The 24919-nt window shown below is 40.1% G+C and overlaps 1 protein-coding gene across 1 annotated transcript in view; it reads left to right on the top strand.

The window, feature by feature from the left end:
* LOC309889573 (chromodomain-helicase-DNA-binding protein 1-like) overlaps window positions 1-24919 on the top strand; it is a gene marked incomplete at its 5' end in the record, with an annotated part of 88378 nt that overhangs the window by 58187 nt on the left and 5272 nt on the right. Inside the window, 16 exon segments of the mRNA XM_082782442.1 lie at window positions 3523-3675; window positions 3970-4041; window positions 5568-5717; window positions 6410-6558; window positions 10016-10112; window positions 10207-10302; window positions 11285-11461; window positions 11641-11801; window positions 12499-12540; window positions 13505-13635; window positions 14022-14160; window positions 14903-15053; window positions 16072-16194; window positions 16546-16671; window positions 17980-18237; window positions 18666-18806. Coding sequence (XP_082638568.1) covers window positions 3523-3675; window positions 3970-4041; window positions 5568-5717; window positions 6410-6558; window positions 10016-10112; window positions 10207-10302; window positions 11285-11461; window positions 11641-11801; window positions 12499-12540; window positions 13505-13635; window positions 14022-14160; window positions 14903-15053; window positions 16072-16194; window positions 16546-16671; window positions 17980-18237; window positions 18666-18806 — 2166 coding nt within the window.

The following is a 24919-nucleotide window of genomic DNA, read 5'->3' as shown; positions in this document are numbered from 1 at the left end:
TTGTGTTTTGTTTTGTTGTTGTTTTTTTTTTCTTCAGGGTTTTGTTGCATTTTTTGTTTGTTTTGTAAATGTTAACCAATCTTTGTACTTGTATTGAGTTCATGTCACAAGGTTTTGGTAGCAGGGGGGTTGCAGGGGCATCCTCTGAGAAGAGACCAGAAGCTGCCCCAGGTCAGATAAGAGCTTACTCCAAAAGGGACCCACCACTGGCCAAAGCTGAGCCAATGAGCAATGCTAGTTGCACCTCTGTGATAACATATTTAAGAAAGTTTAAAAAATGCTGCACATCAGCTGTGAGAGAGACAAATGAGAAAATGTGAAAAACAATCCTGCAGACACCAAGGTCAGTAAAGAAGGGGGAGGTGCTCCAGGTAGCCTGCAGAGAAGACCGTGGTGAAACAGGTTGTCCCACTGCAGTCCATGGAGGACCCCATGCCACAGCAGGTGGATATACCCTGAAGGAAGCTGCAGCCCATGGGGGACCCACACTGGAGCAGTGTGTTCCTGAAGGACTGCACGCTGTGGAGAAAACATGTTCTTGAAGAACTGCAGCCTGTGGGAAGCCCACGTTGGAGCAGCTTGTGAAGGACTGCATCCCATAGGTGGGACCCCACACTGGAGCAGGGGAAGAGTGACCGTGAAGGAGTGGCGGAGATGAAGCGTTATAGACTGAACACAGTCCTCATTCCCTGCTCCCCTGCTCCGCTCAGGGGGAGGATGTAGAAGAGGATGGATGGGGGGAAGGTGGTTTTTAGTTTGCTTTTAGTTCTCGCTGCTCTACACTGTTATTAATTGGCAATAAATTAAATTAATCTTCCCCAAGCTGAGTCTGTTTTGATCGTGATTGTAATTGGTGAGTGATCTTCCTGTCCTAATATCAACCCATGAGTTTTGTTGTTCTTTTTTTTTTTTTTTTTTTTTAATCATAATTTCTGCCCTTTTACTGCCAAGGAGGGGGAGTGAGAGAACAGCTTGGTGGGCACCTGGCAGCATTTTATACCAACATAAATGCTTCTAATGATCTTTTTTTTTTTTTTTTCCTGTAAGCTTTGAAGTTCATAATTTCAAGACTTTCCCAAAACTACTAGATTATGCAGTGACAGCTTGTGATTTCAAGGTGTTTTATATTATAAAGTGTTTCTCAAAGCTAAAGGGTATTTAATTTACAACGTGGCACACTCTAACTACCTAAATTATAATTAAACTCTTTAGAACTGTTCAGCCATTATTTGTAATAATTGCATATTTTTAATAATGATTTCCTTGGCTCATCTGAATAAGCTTTGCTAACTCTTATTATGAATGATACATCCTTCTCATTTCAGGCAAAAGGAATGAAAGCACCTAAATCCAATTTTTTTATTCTACATAATTCTATCCTGAGCCTCTTCACCTAAAGAGGCCTAATGTTTTCAACATTAAATTCAATGTGCATCTGAATTCCTCTTCTAGTTGTTCCCACTGGAGCTGAGAAGGTACATGGTCTGTTTTGAAAGTAGTAGGACTGGCTTTTTCCTGGGCGAACGGGCGGACAAGAGGCGGTCTGCGCACACAGGATCGGTGGAGGGGGATATTGGGAACGCTGGGAAAAATCAGCAGTCGGCTGTCGGCCGTTGAAGAGAGCAGGTCGTTTGTACTGTGAACACCTGTCGAAACGCCTCGTCACGGAGAATCATGGAGCGTTTACTGGAGCAGCGATACACGATCAAATTTTGCGTAAAGCTTGGTAAAACTGGCAAAGAGACTCACAATGTGATTAAGGAGGCCTACGGTGATGCTGCCATGGGTAGATCGGGTGTTTTTGAGTGGCACAAGCTGTTCCGAGAAGGTAGGGAAAGAGTGGAAGATGACGACCGCTCCGGACGCCCTTTGACCAGCAAGACCAACGAAAATGTGTCGCGAGTGAAAAATTTACTGAACCGTGATTGCAGGATGAGTATCAGAATGATTGCTGATGACTCGAGCATTCCTCAAACCCAAGTTTTTGAGATGGTGAAAGAAAACTTAGCCATGAAGAAAGTGTGCGCGAAGTTTGTGCCGCGAGTGTTGTCAGAGGAGCAAAAGGCCAACCGGAAAGCGATCTGCCAGGATCTTCTTCATCATGTGAATGAGGAGCCCGACTTTTTGGACAATGTAGTGACTGGTGACGAGACGTGGGTGTTTGAATATAACCCGGAGAGTAAGCGGCAGAGCACAGAATGGCACACCCCTGCTTCCCCACGCCCCAAGAAAGCACGAATGAGCAAATCCAAGCAAAAGTCCATGCTCATTTGCTTTTTTGATCGACATGGAGTCATCCACAAAGAGTTTGTACCACCCGGACAAACAGTTAATGCAGTTTTTTACATGGAAGTCCTCACAAGACTGCGAAAACGCATTGCTCGTGTCCGCCCAGCCATCGTCAACAATTGGTGGCTGCACCATGACAACGCACCGAGCCACACAGCGTTCCGCGTAGTGGAGTATCTTGCCCAGCACAAGGTGGCAATGCTGCCTCAGCCCCCCTACAGCCCTGACTTGGCCCCGCCAGACTTTTTTCTATTCCCGAGAGTAAAATCAGCGCTCAAGGGGAAGCATCGTGCATCGGTAGAGGCGCTTCAAGAGGCCGTGACGAGGGAGCTAAACAGCATTCCGGTCCAGGCGTTCATGGAGGCGTACAAAAACTGGAAAACTCGTTGGCAGCAGTGTGTAGATGCAGAAGTGTGCTACTTTGAAAAATTCTAATCGTTTGTTCTATTCTCATGAATAATTTTTTTTTAGAAAAATGAGTCCTACTACTTTCAAAACAGACCATGTATAATGCTATAAGCCATCTAAAGCCTCTTGGGCTCTACAAACAAGATTCCTCTCATTTTTAACTTGCCTGAGAAACTTGACAGATTAGTTACTGTTTAAAAATAATTAGAGGGTCAAATAGCAGTGCTTATTTCTGTTCAAAAGATGGAAAGCAAGGAGTAAGTAGTACTAAATTAGTAACGTAATCTTACTTCCTACCAAATGATTATTTGGTAGGAAAACATTGAGTCTATATCTCAACTGCTCTAACTTGTAGCACAGTTTATTTGCTTACTTTTTTTAATGAAACGTTAAGATGATGTTTTATTAGCCAAAGCTGAGAAATGCATTTCCTTTAAAACATGCTAGTTAGTATTCCTGTTGCTTCCAATTAGAGTACTCCATGCTTTTATAATGAGTTTTTACGAGATCAGGACTGACTAAGTCCTTATTAAACTTTCATATTCAATTAATGCTGCATACTAGTAAATGTATATAGTGGTATAGTATGGACATCTGAATGCGTTATTTAGTTCTAGGAGACTATTGTGTGCACATTTTAAAACATATTTTTAAGGGAATGTCAAAATTTCTGTCATTCTTCCCATTCCAGTAGACAAGAAAGCAAACCTTAAACCTTAAAAAACCTTAAACCTTAAAAACCTTAAAAAAAAGTGTAACCAACTGCAGTGTATATTAGTGTTAAGGTGAACTAATTTTGCAATACACCTTTTCTTATCTTTGTAGCATTTAATACGAAGCAGTGGGAAACTAATCCTTCTTGACAAGCTACTGATTCGTCTACGAGAACGTGGCAACAGAGTACTGATTTTCTCTCAGATGGTGAGGATGCTAGACATCCTAGCAGAATATTTGAAGTATCGTCAATTTCCTTTTCAGGTAGGAATTTTGCTGGTAGTAGCCAAGAAGCCTTGATCTTTGCCACTTTAGCTTAAGAAAAGGAAAAGTGTCCTTTTTAGTAGAAGGGTTTATAAAAGTTTAATTTTATGTACAGAAAAAGACTATATGATAAATGGTGTTTTGAAATTAAAATGATAAATTAGAAAGGTGGTGTAAAATGTTACATTGCTCTTCTCCTTGCCCCTAATTGTTTTGGCAATTGAGATTTCAAGTTGCTCTGATTAGAATATAGTATGAGAGTTCCTCTTTAACTGTAATATTTGATCTCTTTAGAGACTTGATGGATCAATAAAAGGGGAATTGAGGAAACAAGCACTGGATCATTTTAATGCAGAAGGATCAGAGGTATGATATTAGTGGGTGGTGGTTTTTAAATCTATACAGCTTTATTTTTTTTCCCAAGAAATATAACAAATATTACCAAAAAAATGAAGACAGAAAAAAGTAAGGGATGTATCATGTTGAAATTTTGTTATTGGTAACCTATATATTACAAGATTTACAACTCTTTTTTTTCTGAGAAGAGGTTAAATAGGAAACAGAATTTATGAAAATGACGTTTAACTAATATAACTGCATAAGTTACCTTTTTAGATTTTTGACAGTGCTTTTTATCAAAGTAATTTTCAGTACTGTATAAACACTGAAGAATTTAACCTGTGGTTTTTTTTGTTTGTTTGTTTGTTTGTTTTGTAGGACTTAGTCCTTCAGTTTTTACAGGAGCACTGAACTTTTGCATAAGCCTTTGACATTGAACAAGTACTTAGGGAATGGGCAGAACTGAGTTGTGTATATCCTTGTATAAAGAAAAATTGTTTTAAATATTTTTTAAACCTGGCTTCTGTTATCTTCATTTACTATTTTTTATTTCCTTGCCCTGGAAGAAAATGAAGAACTGATTTATAGCCATCGTGTACTTCTATAAGATTCCTAGTTTATTTAGCATTCCTACAATGGAAGCCATTCCATACCTTTGATAATCTTAGGTCTTCTGTTCAACACTGACAGGGTTTTTTTCAGCAATAGAAGCATAACATTTGTCAGTTGCTATTGGGCTTATATTTATGTTATGGTTGAGGAGGAAGGACTTAATTTCATAACATAATCTTCAGATATTTGTTAAAACAGAACTAACTTCTGTATGTAAATTTCTAATATAGACATCGTTGCCTTTTTCTGGAATTCTTGTAGTTGTACTGTACTTTTTTTTAAGATGAAGGGGGATCCAAACTTCACATGGTATTCAAAAAAGGAGGTAAATTATAGACTTGTGCAGCAACAGAATTGTTTCCTGTTTTATTCTCTATTTCTTTCCTAATAATCCATAAAACTACATTTTACCTAATCAACTTTCTTCACTATTACTGAGTGAAGGTCTCAATATCTATGACAACTCCAAGGACTCATTCCTGTGCATTAATGGTTTGCTATTACTTGTCACTGTATTTAATATTCAAAATTGTTTCCTATTTCTCTTTATCTTGAATTTCATATGCTTTTTTTTTTATTGCCTGTCTCATAAGATCCTCCTGCAGTCCTTCATAGTTGTCCTTTGTCCTTGAATAATTCCATATCATCTGAAAACTTTGATCATACTATTTTCATATTGTTTCTGAGTGTGTTGAAGAGCATTGACCCTGACAGAACTCGTTTCCTATCTCTTAACCAGTTACTTATATGCTCAAGAATCTTCCCTCTTATGCCATAGCTGCTTAGTTTTCTTTAAATATATATATATATTTAAGCTTCATACTCAAAGAAGCTTCACCTATGGAAGAACTATTTGATAGTGTATGAGTTGATAGTCCGCTCCACAAAGCATTATTATGACTAATACATATATAAAGCTATTTCTTATTTTATAATTTCAGGATTTCTGCTTTTTGCTGTCTACCAGAGCTGGAGGATTAGGTATAAACTTGGCATCTGCTGACACTGTAGTTATATTTGATTCTGACTGGAATCCACAAAATGATCTGCAAGCGCAGGCTAGAGCTCATAGGATTGGACAGAAAAAACAGGTATGCAAAACAGGTCTTCTAAGCTTCAAACCTGAAGGAGGGTTTCACACAGTAGCCATAAGCTGTTTGTCTGGCCATCGCAGTCTTTGTGTATTTTGAGAATAACTAGAACTTGCCAGGTATGTCTAAAAATGTTAATAATGCTCATTTGACATTTTTTAATAAATAAATAAATAAATAAATAAATAAATAAATCTCTCCCTATATGGAGAAATGGCATAGTAGCTGTAGTATATGGAAGAGTAGAGAGAAGAGTTCTGGGCTTGTCTCATGTTCACTGGCTTCATGTCATCCTAGAAAATAACTGTTATATTTAAGGCACATCTCCTTTACCTAATGATAAATAATTAGTAGTTCTCTTTGGGTTTCTTTCTTGCAGAAGACTTCAAGTAATAATCAGATATGACACTGTTCCTTATGGCCATGCTTGTGCCTAATCATTGAAGTTTAAAGAGGAGAGGTCTAAGAATTTCTTTATTTTTAAAAAACTTTACGTAGAGACAATGGTAATGTGATTGACTGGTTTCATATGAGAAATACTAGTTCAATGAGATAGAAGATTAGAAGTAAGGACTAACATTGTTGTTGTTCAAGGTGTGTTTTTTTTTGTTGTTGTTGTTAATCTTATCTGAATATTGTTTTCCTGTGTAATTTGTGAGCATGTAAGTAAAGCCTATTTATAATATACATAGGTTAATATTTATCGGCTAGTCACAAAAGGATCAGTAGAAGAAGATATTCTTGAAAGAGCCAAGAAAAAGATGGTGTTAGATCACTTAGTGATTCAGAGAATGGACACTACAGGGAAAACTGTACTACATACAGGCTCTACTCCTTCAAGGTATATTTATATAACTTACATATCAATTTAGAGTTAAGTATACTTGACTATTTTATTAAAAGTGCAAGTCACTTCACTTGGTTAACAAAAGGCAAAAAATATATGGTAAGGTGTTATATCATAAAATCATAGAATGGCTTAGACCTTAAAGATCACCTCATTCCAACTCCTCTGCCATGGGCACGGATGCCACCCACTAGATGAAGTTGCTCAAAGCTCCATCCAACCTGGCCTTGACCACTTCCAGACATGGGGCACCCACTACTTCTCTGGGCAACCTGTTCCAGTGCCTCACCATCCACCAAGTGAAGAATTTTCTCCTAACACATGATCTAAATCTCCTCTTTTAGATTAAAACCCTTCCACCTTGTCCTATCATTATCTGAGTAAAAAGTCAGTCTCCATCTTTTTATATAAGCCCTCTTTAAGTACTGAAAGGCCACAATGAGGTCTCCTCAGAGCGTTCTCTTCTCCAGGCTGAAAATATAATCATAGATTCATTAAGGTTGGAAAAGACCTCCAAGATCATCTGGTCCAACCATCACCCTACCACCAATATCACCCACTAGACCATGTCCCTAAGCACCACGTCCAACCTTTCCTTAAACACCCCCAGGGATGGTGACTCCACCACCTCCCTGGGCAACCTGTTCCAAAGTCTGACTACTCTTTCTGAGAAGAAATGTCTCCTAATTTCCAACCTGAAACTTCCCTGGTGCAACTTGAGGCCATTCCCTCTAATCCTATTGCTAGTTATCTGGGAGAAGAGGCTTACCCCCAGCTCCCCACAACTGCCTTTCAGGTAGTTGTAGAGAGCAATAACGTCTCCCCTGAGCCTCCCTCTTCTCCAGACCAAACAACCCCAGTTCCCTCAGCCGCTCCTCAGAAGACTTGTGTTCCAGACCCTTCACCAGCTTTGTAGACCTTCTCTGGACATGCTCCAGGGCCTCGATGTCTTTCTTGAAGTGAGGGGCCCAAAAGTGAACACAGTACTCGAGGTGCGGACTCACCAGAGCTGAGTCCAGAGAGATGAACACCTCCCTGGTCCTGCTGGCTACACTATTCCTGATAGTAGCCAGGATGCCATTGGCCTTCTTGGCCACCTGGGCACACTGCTGGCTCATGTTCAGGCGAGCATCTACCAACACCCCTAGATCCTTTTCCTCTGCACAGCTTTCCAGCCACTCTGTCCCAAGCCCATAGCATTGCATGGGGTTGAGGTGGCCAAAGTGCAGGACCTGGCACTTAGCCATGTTGAACCTCATCCCACTGGCCTCTGCCCTTCGATCCAACCTGTCCAGGTCCCTCTGCAGGCCCTTCCTACCCTCTGGCAGATTGACACTCCCCCCCAACTTGGTGTCATCTGCAAACTTCCTGAGCGTGCACTCAATTCCCTCATCCAAATCATCAATAAAGATATTAAAGAGGGTGGTCCCCAACACTGACCCCAGGGGAACACCACTCATCGTCGACATCACTGGTCAACAGATGGATTTCACTCCATTCACCACTACCCTCTGGGCCTGGCCGTCCAGCCAGCAAAGAGTGTACCTGTCCAAGCCATGGGCCGCCAGCTTCTCCAGGAGAATACTGTGAGAGACTGTGTCAAAGGCTTTGCTAAAGTCTAGGTAGACTACGTCAACAGCCTTTCCCTCATCCACCAGGCTGGTCACCCACTCATAGAAGGAGATGAGGTTGGTCGGGCAGGACTTGCCTTTCATGAACCCATGCTGACTGGGCCTGATTCCCCCATTGTCCCGCAGATGCTGTGTGATTGCACTCAAGATGACCTGCTCCATCACCTTTCCTGGCACCGAGGTCAGGCTGACAGGCCTGTAGTTCCCTGGTTCCTCCTTACAACCATTCTTATAGATGGACCTCACATCCCCAGCTCTCAGCCTTTCTTCATAAGAGAGGTGCTCCAGCCCTCTGATAATCTTCATGGCCCTCCTCTGGTCCCCTGCTAATAGGTCCACATTTGTTTTTGTGCTTTTTTTTTGCCCCAGACCTGGATGCATTACTCCAAATGGGGCCTCACGAGGGCAGAGTAGAGGGGGACAATCACCTCCCTTGACCTGCTGGCCACTCCTCTGTTGATGTAGCCCAGGATGCAGTTGGCTTTCTGGGCTGCAAGTGTGCACTGCTGGCTCGTGTCAAGATTTTCATCCACCAGAACCCCCGAGTCCTTCTCTGCAGGGCTGCTCTCAATGAGTTCTTCTCCCAGTCTGTGCTCCTGTCTGGGATTACCCTGGCCCAGGTGCAGCACCTTGCACTTGGATTTGTTGAACCTCACTGGATTCACAGGGGCCCACTTCTCAAGCTTGACCAGGTCCTTTTGGATGGCATCCCTTCCTTCTGTTTTATCAACTGTGCCACTCAGCTTGATGTCACATCTGCAAACTTGCTGAGGGTGCACTCAATCCCACTGTTTATGTCTTTAATAAAGATATTAGACAGTACCAGTCCCAAAAAAGACCCCTGAGGGACATCATCATCCTCCACTTGAACATAATACCATTGAGTGCAACTCTCCATTTCTTAACATAGAGAGCAACACCCCCACCCTTTCTTCCTTGTCTATATCTTCTCTAAAGCTTTTAGCCCTCGATTTCAGTGTTCCAGTTGTGTGATTCATCCCACTGTGTTTCCGTGATAGCAATTATGTCAGTTTTCTAATTGGACCATGGTTTCCAACTCCTCCTGTTTGTTTCCCTTGCTGCATGCATTGGTGTAGAGGCACTTCAGCTGGGCTATTGGCTGTATCACCTTTTTAGAGGAGCCCTTCCTAATTCCTTTGGGACAATTCACAGGTATTCCCCTGTTGCTTCCTAAAGTGTCAGTGTTCCCAAGTTCTTTTCTGTCACTAAGAGGTACATCCCCTTCCCCCACTTCATCTAGTCTGAAGCCCTGCTAATAAGTCCCACCTGCTTACTGCCCTGAACACTCTTGCCCCACTTGGTCAAGTATGCCCCATCCAGTGTCAGCATGCCTGGTCTCTCAAAAGTACATCTGAGATCATAAAACCCAAAACCTTGAGCATGGCACCAGCCATGCAGACAGTCATTCACTTGGTCTGTTTGTCTCCTTGGGTCCCATTCACCAACTGGGAGGATACAGGAGAACACTATTTGCACTCCTAATCCCTTCAACATCTTTCTGAGGGGACACGAAGTCCTTTTTGATATTTCGGCATCTGGTTGCAGCCTTATTTGACCCTACATGAAAGAGTAGGAATGGGTGGTAGTCCTCTGACCCCAACAGTATATAATATAATAATAAAATAACAGCAACCTTATAAGTAAAGATTGCAAAGTATAATGTCTTTCTATATTTTTGTTTACATATTAAATATAGCTTTTATTTAACAGTCAGAAGGAAGCTTGATTAATTCATGGTTATAGTAATTTGAAAAAATTCTCAAAGATAAAATGCTTTTCTGAAATTTCCCGTATTTCAGCTCAACACCTTTTAATAAGGAAGAGTTATCAGCAATTTTGAAGTTTGGTGCTGAGGAACTCTTTAAAGAACCTGAAGGGGAGGAAGAGGAGCCTCAGGTAAATGGAGCAGTGCATCTACACTTTATGGATATAACAACTGAAAAATATGTATGAATTATTTTGTTATAAAAAGAAACAACTTCTGTTTCAGGAAATGGATATAGATGAAATCCTGAAGAGGGCTGAAACTCGAGAAAATGAGCCAGGCCCATTAACTGTAGGAGATGAGTTACTTTCTCAGTTCAAGGTATTGCTCTGTTCCCTCCCTCCTCCCATAATCATGATTTTCTTTATAAATGCTACTTTTTATTTCCTTTTGTGTAACCTTTTTCTTTCTTATGAAATTGTCAATTTGTTGACAATAGGTCAACTCTCGCATAGAATGTCTTTTCACCTATACAGGATAGTTACCACCAGTGCAAGCATTTAAAAATGCATAATGTATTCTGCTAACAAAATAAGAAAGACATTTACAAATACATTAGTCTTTGATTTAATGATTGTAATACTGGGGAGGGCTGTTCTTCATTTAATGCTTTACACTGTTAAGCAACTATGGCACTTCTGAAAACAGAATGAAGTTTGGATTTCTTAGTTGATGACCTTTAGGAATTCCTTTCAACACATACGTAAACTTGAATTCCAGATGTATTTAACTGGATAATACTTAAAATATTATGGTGGGTCTAAATTGTGGGTGTGCCTTGTATCTCTTTGTGTGTGTGATTTTGTTTGTTTTTTGTTTAAAGTGGGGAAGGACTTTTCTTTAGATAGAGTACTAAATCACCTTCCTGCTGCTCATTCATTTGCAATATATTGTGGTTTCTACAGTTTATTAATGTTTGGTTAGTTCTGCGTAATAATGCAGAATTTTACATCAGCTTGAGCATTCAAATACTGTTAGCTTTGCTTTGAAGGAAATTAAACAACAATCACACAGCTATCAAGGAGGTATTTCATAGTGTTTCTATATTAGTCAACTTGTAAAGGAAGAAAAATATTCTCATATGTATATTCAGATGTGTTGCATGGAGCGTGTGCATTTCACGTATGAAATTACTTTCAAGACAATGATTCATGAACTATTTTATATGTATATATTTTGTATACATAAATAAATAAAATATGCCATTCCAAACTAAGTTTTCTTAAAAAGTTAGTTGCTGACTCCTTGTTTAAATAAAACCATGTACTCATTTTGTGAAAATACTTATGTTGCAATACATAAGGTAGCTAACTTTTCCAATATGGATGAAGATGACATTGAATTGGAACCAGAACAAAATTTAAGAAGTTGGGAAGAAATCATTCCAGAAGTCCAGCGGCGACGATTAGAAGAGGAAGAAAGACAAAAAGAACTTGAAGAAATATATATGCTCCCAAGGATGAGGAACTGTGCAAAACAGGTATCTCTGGGTTTTGACCAATTTTCTTTGATATTTGCATTGATGTTTTTTTGGCTTGTACTTTTGTGTTGGATGGTTTTTGCGTGTGCCCCCCCAATACATATTTTTGATGGGCTAGATAACAAATGAATAAAATGTTTTAGTCACATAGCTTTGAACTACTTACTCTGAAATTCCAGATTAGCTTTAATGGAAATGAAGGGAGATGCAGTAGGAGCAGAAGATATTCTGGATCTGATAGTGACTCTGTCTCAGAAAGAAAACGACCAAAAAAACGTGGACGACCACGAACTATTCCTCGAGAAAATATTAAAGGATTTAGTGATGCAGAGATTAGACGGTAAGATGTGGGGGGACGTGCTTAATGGGACTTTTTTTTTTATCATTATGAGTTTGAAAATATGGAAAACAATCTATCTAGGTATTTAAAGCTTTACTTTTTGTAGTTTGTGGTGCTGAGATAAAGAACTATCACATCCAGATTTTGAACAGATTTAGGTGAGGGATAAAATTGGGTTGGAAAAATATTCTTTATTGTTTACAGTCTTTTAATATGTGTTATTCTTCCTGCATCCCCTGAAGGCAGTGATTTCAAAAACAGTTGTTACAGTGGGTGAGCTTTTTTTTTAAAAAAAACATGTAAACTTTCCATCATTTTACCTAAAAACTGTAGTTGAAGAAAGGATGTGTATATCTTTGTGGAAATACCTACAAAATGTTGAGAGAATTTTGTTTTAAACTTTAAACTTTTAAACTTTTGTTTTAAACACCTTGTGTTGCTGAATGCTTTGACTTGTGAAACTAGTAAAGTAACCTTTGAAATGAATTATATTTTCTATTTTATTTGTATCAGTTAATAAACCAAACAGAACTCTGGCTTTAAATGTGGGTTAATTGAAATGCTAACCTGCCCTGGTCTCTCTAGTTCTTTTCTTTGCATTGTCCATATAGCATTGTACTAAGACTTTACAAATAAATTTTGAAACCGGTGTAGTTAAGCATATGTTTTTAACTGCAGAATTATTTTCTGTTACTAGATTTATCAAGAGTTACAAGAAATTTGGTGGCCCACTTGAAAGGTAAACTCATTTGATTATATTTGTGTAGCAATTTGGAATCTGGTTTACATTAAAATTAGATCAGTACACCAAAAATCCTTAGGCTGAAGAGATAATAGTATACCCAACTTTTTGCCTTGATTATAACATAAAATTAAATTATTTCCTTTCTTCATACGTGGTATTTATGTAGAAAGACAGAAAGACAAACCTTTCAATTTTGGAAGACTACTTCGTCTTTTTTTACACTTTACCTATTAGCTTCTTTAATCCACATTAGTGACGATCATTCAGTTTTCTTGTTTGATAGTATGGTAAAAGCTTATGGTTTTATGCACTGTAACTACCAGTTTTGCATTTTTATTGTCAGTTATTATTTTAAGCTTTCTGTATTACTCCATATTCTCCAAAAAATTATCACCTTCATTTTCTTTAACAATACTTATATTCTATATGATCATACAATATATAATAGTTCCTTTTATTTTCAAAAGAATATACAGAAATATATTGAAACTGTATAGTTAGGGTCCTTTATAGTTCCTATTGTATTGTCCTCTAATATCTGAAACACCTTTTTTTTGATTTTTTTTTTTCCTTTTTTTAAATAATATTTTCTGTATTCTTTTCTATAGATACTTTTAAGTGCATGGATTAAAAATGCACACAGCATAGCAAGTGTGGGTGAATTCTAGCTTATTTCATAACTACTCTAGTTTCAAAGTCTGAAGGAGTCATTCATGAATACATTAGTGACAAAAGGAAGGCTAGGGAAAATGTGGGCTCATTGCTGAACAAGATGGGGAACCTGGTTACACGGGACAGGGAAAAGGCTGAGGTACTGAATGCCTTCTTTGCCTTGGTCTTTACCATCAAGGCTGGCCCTCAGGAATCCCAGGTCCCAGAGACTAAGGTATTCCTTGGTTCTCTGATTGTGTAGTTACTAATGTTTTGGAGTTATAAAACCATACTTCTTTTTTTATAGGTTAGATGCTATAGCTAGAGATGCTGAGCTAGTTGATAAATCGGAAACAGACCTTAGACGTCTGGGAGAACTTGTACATAATGGATGCATTAAGGCTTTAAGGGACAATGCCTTTGGACAAGAAAGATCAGGTAAATTGTATTTGGGAGTTGGCAAGCAGAATAAAAAGTGTCAAGTGTTATGAGCTATTCTTAAGGTCTGATTATAACATTTATTTTCTTGGGGGAAAACAGAAACAAAAATGTTAGTGTGCTTGGTGAATTTAAAAAATAATCCCCATTCCCTGTGTATTTTGTCACAGTGGAATGTGACATGATTTTGTTTTATCATGAAATTTGTAATTAATCTACTAGTATTTGGAAGACCTTGAGATTCTGGAGCTTAGAGTGTTTGTTTAGAAAAAGTTTTTCTAATTGAATGTCATCTGCTATATTATCAATTTTGTTTTTTCTTTACGTTTGTGTATAACATTCACCTAAAGGCTGAATATTTTAACAGTTTTGTCCTTTATTTTAAGGAGGTGGACTTGGGAAGGTTAAAGGCCCAACATTCCGAATATCAGGAGTGCAGGTGAATGCAAAGCTAGTCATCTCCCATGAAGAAGAGTTGGCACCATTGCACAAATCCATTCCTTTAGATCCAGAAGAAAGGAAAAGGTATTTTTTTTATTCTCCTCCTAAAGGAAACAATAATCTAGAAAATTATTCGAGGCTTGTAAGCATATATTTAACCAGTCCAGACTGTAAGCACGCTGGGACACCAGTGTTGCTTCATTTCCTGTAAGAACTGGTAGCATAATCTGATCCACATTCTTTGTTTATTCTTTCTTCCCTCTCCTTTGTAGCCAGTATTTGCTTTGGCTTCTGAACTGTATTCACTGGGGCCTGGGTTCAGTTACTCTTAATTATTTCAGAGTAGAAATTAGGCTTGTTGAGGAGTTGCTTTGTGTCACCTCTGCCTGAGGGAAAGCAATATCTGTCAAAGGGGAACAGATACCAATTGTTGGTGATAGTTTCAGCCCTCTGAACTTCTTAGCTTGCTACCTTCTGTATCACAGTCCCTAGACTATGCTTATTCAGTTAGCAGTTACACAAGAGTGATATTTTAAGCTTGTCTTCATTGTTAACCAATTCTGTCTTAATCCATGACCACAGATAGATATCTGTTGTTCTTTATATCTTGATCTAGATCTGCTTTAAAACTTGTTTCAGTACTGATTTCAATAAATATTTTATAGAAATTGTAAGAAAATCTTATGATAGTTATCTGGATTACTTACCTAAATATACCAGCATTTTAGTGGTGTAACATTTTTGTTTCTGCTCTTAGCATGTTCCTTTCTCCCTTGCTAAGTTTGAGAAGGTGGCTTATTTATGTTTCTATTTTTTTTTCTACTAGATATGTCATCCCATGCCACACCAAGGCAGCTCATTTTGATATAGATTGGGGTAAGGAAGATGATTCCAATCTGTTAATAGGTATCTATGAGTATGGTTATGGCAGCTGGGAAATGATAAAAATGGATCCTGATCTCAGTTTGACGCAGAAGGTATGTCATCTATGAAATTTCATGAAGGACTTTTTTTTTTTGATGTTTAAGTAATAATGCTAAAAAGATCAGTTACTGAAAGAGCTTATTTTCTGATCGCTGAAATTGCACAGAAGTTAGGACAGTTGTACTCCTTTGTATTCTTGTTGTACATCTATTAGAATTCAAGATCTTGTATATTCATTTGAATTATACCTTCTTATAGTCTGTTACATTATTTTTGTGTATTTGGATCTCTGTCACTTGAATTTTCTCTCTTCCATCTGTTGTTTCCCTACTTTAGATGCTCTAGTTATGTTAATTTTATTCTTGATCTTTTGGAGGGAAGGATATTTTGGGGTTTTGGTTTGGTTTTCTCACCCCTCCTTTCTTTCCCATCCACAGTTTCTTTGCTTGAAACTGCCTCTTATTCACAATATGAGAATAGCTGTGTTCATTAGACAAGTAGTAGTGCAGCGTCTGCCTAGTAGTGAGAAACAGATATTTAGGGAAAGACTGAAGTGAAGCAAACTCAGTGACATTGTCAACAACCTGTAGCTTTGGGATTTGAGAGGTCAGGATTGTATCCAAATCTGTTTAATGATATCGTACCCCTGCCTTCCATAATTTTGCCTGTTTTATGAAATCACTCATTTATATTTTTGGCTTCAGAAATATTCTGTGGTAATGAGTTCTGCATTTAGAAGAAGCACAAGTCAGAACTAGATCTGTGGATGACAGTGGTACAGGAGCTCTGAATTTCTTAGATAAACTATGAAATTGGAAACAGAAATTTGAGGCTATTTTTTTGAGTTTACTGTAAATTTTGTGAGGCCATTTCCAAGACTCTACATTATTTGTGTGTTTGCAGAAAATATATAACGTTCAAGAAATTATACATTCCTTCAAGTATGCTGTTATGTTTGCCAGGTGTAGTTGGAGTGAATTGGTTTTCTACGTTTTTTTTTTTTTTTTTTAAATGCAGCTTCCAATTTTGATAATGTGTACTTATAGTTGATACCACCATTGCTCTCTTCAGATTTTACCTGATGATCCGGACAAGAAACCCCAGGCCAAGCAGTTACAGACCCGTGCAGACTACCTCATTAAATTACTGAATAAAGACCTTGCAAGAAAGGAAGCACAGAGACTTGCTAGTGCAGTAAGTAAATCTTGACATTCAGTAGCAAGATAACATTATGCTTATGGGCATATCAATAGATCCTTCTTTTTCCTTAGTTCTACTCTTTGTACAATTTTCTCCATATTGCTAATCACATTATATGAGACTAACTCGAGGAATGAATTGCAAGTTTAATATTATTTTATTGCCTCTTATTTGTATATATACTCTACTGTTGCGCTAGGTTCAGTCTCCAGTCCTGAGAACAGTATTAGTCGTTAGTGTTAACAAATAAAATTAATGTTTTATTTAACATAAAAACAATTTTTTCTGTAACTATGGTGCAGATACTTGTCAGTTCACATAATAAAGGTACCTATTTGCATTCAGGGCAATTCAAAGAGGAGGAAAACAAGAAGTAAGAAGAGTAAAGCAACAAAGGCTGCAAAAATAAAAGAAGAAATAAAAAGTGACTCCTCGTCACCACCCTCAGAAAAATCTGGTGAAGATAACGAGGTAAACATCTTTCATATGGTATGGGTTATTCAGTTCTTTATTAGTAACACTTTCAATTTGATCTTCTGTTTGATTTAATAAAATTGAAACACTTGAATGGCATTCTCCTTCTGTGGCAAATAAAATTGCATCAATATAATCACATGGAAGACTGTATCTATTTTAATTTAATGATAAGTCTGTAGCTGAGGCATTTATGATTAGTTGTCCAAATTATTATGTCCTAAAATAATGTTGTAGTCCAATTACAAGTGACATCATGCAATTTCAATGCTCTTTAAACACTTGAGCATTGTATCTGCTAGAAATGTAATTTTAATGTAACGTGAAAACTCATATCATAAATACTCCAATGTTTCTGACTAATCCGTTATTACTACTGATAATGATTCTTCAGGTAGCAACTTTTTCCAGGCTCAGGAAAAAAAATCAAGCTTGATTAGAAAGCACAGCATGAATAAATGATGTTTTGATACATACAAGTGAATGTTCCTGTATATGTCAAGGGTTTCATTATTCTAATAGACTACTTAACTTTCTTATATTTTTATTACTTCCAATTAATTCCTTTAGGCCTCTGCTTTTGTTGGGTCACTTATTTAAATCTATCACACAGCAGAAATCACGGGGGGGGGGGACAGGGGACAAAACAGATCACAGAATCACAGAATTGTAGGGGTCGGAAGGGACCTCAAGAGATCATCATGTCCAACCCCCCTGCCAAAGCAGGTTCCCTAGAGATGATGAAGTCTAGGGGCTGGCCATGTTGCTCACCTAATTCTGTGACTTTGAAGGTAGATAAAAGAACACCAGATTCTTCAGAACACCTCTGGAAAAGAGCAAGTTGGAACTCTGTTCCCTTTTCCTTTGACTGTGAATGTTTAATTTGTGGTCAGTAAAAAAGTTACTAGAAGAAAGCTAAACAGAACAGAGGTCTTTTATCCTCACCATCACTTGAGTGCCCTCAAAAATCAGCTGTTTTCTGATGCCTACTTCCTTATTGCTTTTAGCTCTTTAAAGCTTAACTACCTTTTACAGGGGCAGATTTCTTTGGGGATATGAAAGTTAAATGGGCTTAATCTCTCACCCCCATTACTACTGCCCAATCAGTACTTTTTTTGTGTCACATCAAGGAAATTAGTAAGTAGTCCTTATTTTTCTTTGCAACTGTATCCAGCTCTAGTTGATAGGTAATAAACCTAAGAAATCACACACACACACAAAAAAAGTAAATTTTTATTTTATGGTTACAAAACTTGTATAGCTAAGAAATCAGTTTGATGTGATATATATGCTTGTGTATCACAGGATGAGATTGTTTCAGTGAAACATCCGCATAAAAAAGTAAAAGCAGAAAAAGAAAATGAAGAAAAGCATGAGCCAGATATTGGTATAAAAAAGGAAGCTGAAGAAAAAAGAGAGACAAAAGAAAAGGAAATTAAGAGGGATTTGAAAAGGGAGAAAAAAGAAAAGGAGGATAAGAAAGAATTTAAATATATTAAAGAAAAGAGAGAAAACAAAGTAAAGGAATCCACACAGAAAGAAAAAGAAGTAAAGGAAGAGAAGGTAACTAGGTTTACTTTTCTTATAGCACTAGAAAAGGCCACCAGCTTTTGTGAATGATTTTGAGTTGAAAATGTATTTTGGATCACTTCACAGTTGTCATTACATTGAAATCTTTTGCGTCATTTGAAATTTTATTTTTACCACTTGCAACTACAAAGACAGACAAATGAAATGGGAAATTGCCCCTTTAAAGATGCATAGCTTAATGACCGTGAATGCAAGTAATATAAGAAACTCATAACTTTTCCATTCTCATTCTCCATCCCTCAGAGAGAGAAAATAAAATGTACCATAATTGCATGTCAGAATATATTTTTCTTGCTATAACTGAAGAGAATGCAGTAATTATGGTGATTGCCTAATTACAGTATAATTCCAGTCGAAAAATAAGGTTTGCTGATCAGATACATTTTCATATTTATTCTTAGGTAAATGAAATCAAATCTGAAAATAAAGAAAAAAATAAAAAAGTTCCATCATTGGATATTCCAGTTCATATTACTGCAACTAGTGAACCAGTTCCTATATCTGAAGAATCTGAAGAACTGGATCAGAAGACATTCAGTGTGGTAAGTCTCTTGTTGATAACTTAGTGTTTACACTTGATATTCTAAATGAACACAATTTTGGATGTTCTTGATTCTGCTAATTAGACATTATAACAAAGATATCTATTGTCAGTAAAATCTCAGAACAATGAAGGATTATCTATACTATACTAAAATCAGTTTTGTTTTTGGGCCAGCAGTTTTGTTTTATTCTATTTTTGCAGTATAGTGAAGAATATTTGTCCATTGGCCTGTGCACTGAATAGTTTTAAAATACGGACTATGAAGATCCATAATCAAGAATAACTCGTGTCCTTAAAGGACAGAAACAAATGAGTTTTAACACAGTTGTTGTAGCCACTGGCCTGACCTTATCAAATACCCTTTTGTTCTTTGTAAGCGAATGAGAAAAATTAAGTTTCAAAGTTGATCTTGAAGTATTACAGACTTCCTGTGTTAGACACAGGAAGTAACAAATCCAAAAGTCCTTAGAAATATCTTGTCAGAGTGATTGATCTCTCTGAAATAAAGTAAAATAAAATAAAATAAAATAAAATAAAATAAAATAAAATAAAATAAAATAAAATAAAAACTATTAAATCACTACTTTTGACTACAACAGTATCAATATTGGAAGAAAAAATGTTAGGTAAACTCAACCTATACAATTTTATAGGTTGATTAGGACCTTTGGAAAGGTGTCAAGGAGTTATTCTGAGCAGCTAATTTTCTGCTGTGGAACTTCTATCATTCAGTTTTCAACAGTTGTCTGCTACTGCCAGATGGGTCTACTGGATCTACTGTAATGTTAACTGTGAGAGGCAAATTATCTTGTTTTCTCATCAGTATGGTAACTGACCAGTTTATGTATGTGGGTTTGGGGGATTTATTTTTGTTTGTTTTGTTGTTGTTTTTTTAATCTAAACATTATAAGCAAATTGTCCATGACTTCCAGGATATCTTATATGTGGCTAGGTGACCGAAAATCACTTGATTCCCATGTATAGTTATGCTTCTCTGATCACCTCTACATTAACTTAAGCAATGCACTCTGTAAACTGTCTTTAAAAGGCTGCTTTAATCTGTGGTTAGTGCAATATATAATGTAACTGTTTAATAAATCAATGGCATGAACTGGCAATGGAACAGCAGCTTCACTGATTTCTGAATTATCCCTTGATGTTGATAGGGGAGCGGAGATGTTCTTCAAATGCCCTCAGTTTTGATTCGGGATCCAGGAGGTTCCTGGAATGCATTGATGATAACTTTCTTCTCCAAGGGATAGAGGAGCCAACAAGGAGAGGTGCTATGCTGGATATCATTCTCACCAACAAGGAGGGGCTGGTGGGGAATGTGAAATTCAAGGACAGCCTTGGCTGCAGTGACCATGAAATGGTGCAATTTAGGATCCTGAGGGCAGTGAGGAAGGAGTACTGTGTTCAGCTCTGGGGCCCTCAGTACAAGAAGGACAGAGAAGTATTAGAATGAGTCCAGAAGAGGGCCACGAAGATGATCAAGGGGCTGGAGCACCTCTCCTATGAAGGCAGGCTGAGAGAGCTGGGGTTGTTCAGCCTGGAGAAGAGAAGGCTCCAGGGAAACCTTATAACAACATTACAGTACCTAAAGGGGACCTACAGGAAAGCTGGGGAGGGATTCTTTATCAGGGAGTGTAGAGATAGGGCAAGGAGTAATGGATTTAAACTAAAAGAGGGTAGATTTAGATTAGATATTAGGAAGAAATTCTTTACTGTGAGCATGGTGAAGCACTGGAACGGGTTTCCCAGAGAAGTTATGGATGCCCCATCCCTGGAAGTGTTTAAGGCCAGGTTGGATGGGGCTTTGATTAAACTGGTCTAGTGGAAGGTGTCCCTGCCCATGGCAGGGGGGTTGGAACTAGATGATCTTTAAGGTTCCTTCCAACCCAAACCGTTCTTTGAATGTATGTTTCTATGATAATACAGACTTGCCTCTTTTCCATAGTGGGAACAATTCTAATTTGTTTGTGTATAGAACGTTTTTGGACAGGCCCTCTCTTCTGGAATGTATAATCATCATTAAGCCATAGTCAGATGCAGTCTAATTAGTATGTTTATCTTATCAAATGGAAATATACTGATGAGGGTTGTAGAGGCCAACTCATTTGACTTCTCTGCCATGTGACAGGTAGAATATGCATTTCATCTGTCTGCCTTGCTGTTGTGATTGGATGGTATTTCCAAGCAAGCGTATTTAATTTAAAACATGTTTACTGGTTTATCTCCATCTATTATTAATACATTTGAATTAGTGTGAAAATTCAGGAACACACATATTACATGTATATATGGGTACATCTGTATTGTACGCTGTTGCTAATTTAGGCATACCTAAAGTAGCTTTATCACAGAATCACAGAATTTCTAGGTTGGAAGAGACCTCAAGATCATCGAGTCCAACCTCTGACCTAACACTAACAAGTCCTCCACTAAACCATATCACTAAGCTCTACATCTAAACGTCTTCTAAAGACCTCCAGGGATGGTGACTCAACCACTTCCCTGGGCAGCCCGTTCCAATGCCTAACAACCCTTTCGGTAAAGAAGTTCTTCCTAATATCCAACCTAAAACAGCCCTGGCAACTTTAGCCCATTCCCCCTCATCCTGTCACCAGGCACATGGGAGAACAGACCAACCCCCACCTCGCTACAGCCTCCTTTAAGGTATCTGTAGAGAGCGATAAGGTCGCCCCTGAGCCTGCTCTTCTCCAGGCTGAACAATCTCAGCTCCCTCAGCCGCTCCTCGTAGGACTTGTTCTCCAGACTCCTCACCATCTTCATCGCCCTTCTCTGGACCCGCTCAAGCACCTCGATGTCCTTCTTGTAGCGAGGGGCCCAAAACTGAACACAGTACTTGAGGTGCGGCCTCGCCAGAGCCGAGAACAGGGGGACAATCACTTCCCTTGCACTGCTGGCCACACTGCTTCTTATACAAGCCAGGATGCTGTTGGCCTTCTTGACCACCTGAGCACACTGCTGGCTCATATTCAACCGACTATCAACCATCACTCCCAGGTCCTTCTCTGCCAGGCAGCTTTCCAACCACTCATCTCCCAGCCTGTAGCTCTGCTTGGGGTTGTTGTGCCCCAAGTGCAGGACCCGGAACGTGGCCTTGTTAAACTTCATACAGTTGACCTCAGCCCATCGGTCCAGCCTATCCAGATCCTCCTGCAGAGCCTTCCTGCCCTCGAGCAGATCGACACACGCACCTAACTTGGTGTCATCTGCGAACTTACTGAGGGTGCACTCGATGCCCTCCTCCAGATCATCGATGAAGATATTAAAGAGGACTGGCCCCAGCACCGAGCCCTGGGGGACGCCACTAGTGACTGGCCTCCAACTGGATTTGACTTCATTCACCACAACTCTTTGGGCCTGGCTATCCAGCCAGTTTCTAACCCAATGAAGCGTACACCAGTCCAAGCCACAAGCAGCCAGTTTCTTGAGGAGAATGCTGTGGGAAACAGTGTCAAAAGCCTTGCTGAAGTCAAGGTAGACCACATCCACAGCCTTTCCCTCATCCACCAAGCACGTCACTTTGTCATAGAAGGAGATCAGGTTCGTCAAGCAGGACCTGCCTTTCATAAACCCATGCTGACTGGGCCTGATCGCCTGCTTGCCCTGTAAGTGCAACGTGATGACTCTCAAGATAATCTGCTCCATGAGCTTCCCTGGCACTGAGGTCAAACTGACAGGCCCATAGTTCCCCGGGTCTGCCCTCCGGACCTTCTTGTAGATGGGCGTCACGTTTGCTAGCTGCCAGTCAACTGGGACCTCCCCCGATACCCAGGACTGTTGATAAATGATGGTAAGCGGCTTGGCCAGCTCCTCCGCCAGTTCTCTCAGTATCCTCAGGTGGATCCCATCCGGCCCCATCAACTTGTGTACATCCAAGTGCCGTAGCAGGACGCCAACCATTTCCTCATGGATAGTGAGGGCCACATTCTGCTCCCCATCCCCTTCCACCAGCTACCTACTTTCAGGGTACTGGGTATCCAGAGAGCAACCGGTATTGCCGCTAAAGACTGAGGCAAAGAAGGCATTAAGCACCTCCTTTTTTTCCTCATCTTTTGTAACTAGGTTTCCCCCCGCATCCAGTAAAGGATGGAGATTCTCCTTAGTCCTCCGTTTTGCGTTGATGTATTTGTAAAAACATTTTTTGTTGTCTTTAACGGCAGTAGCCAGATTGAGCTCCAGATGAGCTTTGGCCTTTCTAATTTTGTCCCTGCACAGCCTCGCAACATCCTTATAGTCCTCCTCAGTGGCCCGCCCTTTTTTCCAAAGATTATAAACAAGATTATAAAAAAGATTAAAAAAAAAAAAGATTTTTTTCCTAAGCTCAAGCTGCAACTCTCTGTTGACCCAGGCCGGTCTTCTTCCATGCCGGCTTGTCTTTGGGCACGTGGGGACGGACCACTCCTGTGCCATTAAGATTTCCTTCTTGAAGAGCGCCCAGCCTTCCAGGACTCCTCTGCCCTTCAGAACTGCCTCCCAAGGGACTCCACCAACCAGTGTCCTCAGCAGCTCAAAGTCAGCCCTCCGGAAGTCCAATATAGCAGTTTTACTGGTCCCCTTCCTAGCCTCGCCAAGAATAGAGAACTCCACCATTTTGTGGTCACTCTGCCCAAGATAGCTTCCGACCACATCTCCCACCAGTCCTTCTCGGTTTGTGAAGAGAAGGTCTAGCGGGGCACCACCCCTGGAAGGTTCACTAACCAGCTGCGTCAGGAAGCTATCTTCCACGCTCTCCAGAAACCTCCTAGATTGCTTTTTCTCGGCTGTGTTGTGTTTCCAGGATATGTCAGGGAAGTTGAATTCCCCCTCGAGAACAAGCACTGATGATTTCGCAACTTCTGTCAGCTGCCTGTAGAACTCCTCATCCGTCTCCTCATCCTGGTTCGGCGGTCTATAACAGACCCCCACCAGGATGCTATCCTTGTTGGCCTTCCCGCCGATCCTAACCCACAGGTTCTCAACCTTATCATTCCCAGCCTCGAGTTCCACAACATCAAAAGATTCTCTAATATAGAGAGCCACACCACCACCCCTTCTGTTCTGCCTGTCCCTTCTGAAGAGCCTATAGCCAGTCATTGCAGCACTCCAGTCGTGAGAGTGGTCCCACCATGTCTCCGTGATGGCAACCAAGTCGTAGCCTGCCTGCTGCACGATGGCTTCCAGCTCCTCCTGTTTGTTACCCATGCTGCGTGCATTAGTGTAGATGCACTTCAGCTGGGCCATTGCCTTCTCCCCTGGCCCTGCCATCGTTCCCCCTGGCACAGCTCCAACAAGCCTTATTTCAGCCCCATCCCCCATCTTACCTAGTTTAAAGCCCTCTCAATGAACCCCACCAGCTCCTGGGCTAGGATCCGTTTTCCCCTTAGAGATAGGGACCCATCTGCGGCCATCAGGCCGGGTGCCGAGTAAAGCGCCCCATGGTCAAAAAAAACAAAATTTCTGTGCTGGCACCAGCCTCTGAGCCACGTGTTTATCAGGTGGGCTTTCCGTGTCCTCTCTGTACCCCTCCCTGCCACCGTAGGGATGGACGAAAACACCACCTGTACTCCCGCTCCCTCCACTAATCGTCCCAGCCCCCTAAAGTCCCGCTTGATAGCCTTGAGGCTTCTCTCTTCAACGTCGTCACTGCCAGCCTAGACTATCAAAAGAGGATAATAGTCAGAGGGGCGAACCAGGTTGGGAAGCTTCCTGGCAACGTCCCTGACCCTGGCCCCAGGGAAGCAGCAGACTTCCCTATGGGTAGGGTCAGGCCGACAAATAGGGCCCTCTGTTCCCCTGAGAAGGGATTCAGTCGCCTACAACAATCACCCTTCTTTCTTTCTTGGTGGAGGCAGTCCTGAGGCGTGGAGTCGACTTCCTCGCCCTAGGCGTCCTCCTGGGTAGGCTTCCTACCTCATCCTCACCCACGGGTCTCTCAAGCTCCAGGGCCTCAAATCTGTTGTATAAGGGCACCTGGGAAGGCAGGGCCGGAAGGGGAGGGCATCGCCTGCGAGATCGAGCATGGACCTGTGTCCATTCCTCCTCAACTCCCAGGTCCACTCCCTCTGCCCGACGGCGACAGGGCAGGGGGTCCACCCCCATTTG

Source organism: Aythya marila (assembly GCF_965140915.1).
Source record: "Aythya marila genome assembly, chromosome: W".
Lineage (NCBI taxonomy): Eukaryota > Metazoa > Chordata > Aves > Anseriformes > Anatidae > Aythya > Aythya marila.
Note: the sequence above shows the minus strand (reverse complement) of the source record. Positions and strands in the feature narration are given on the sequence as shown.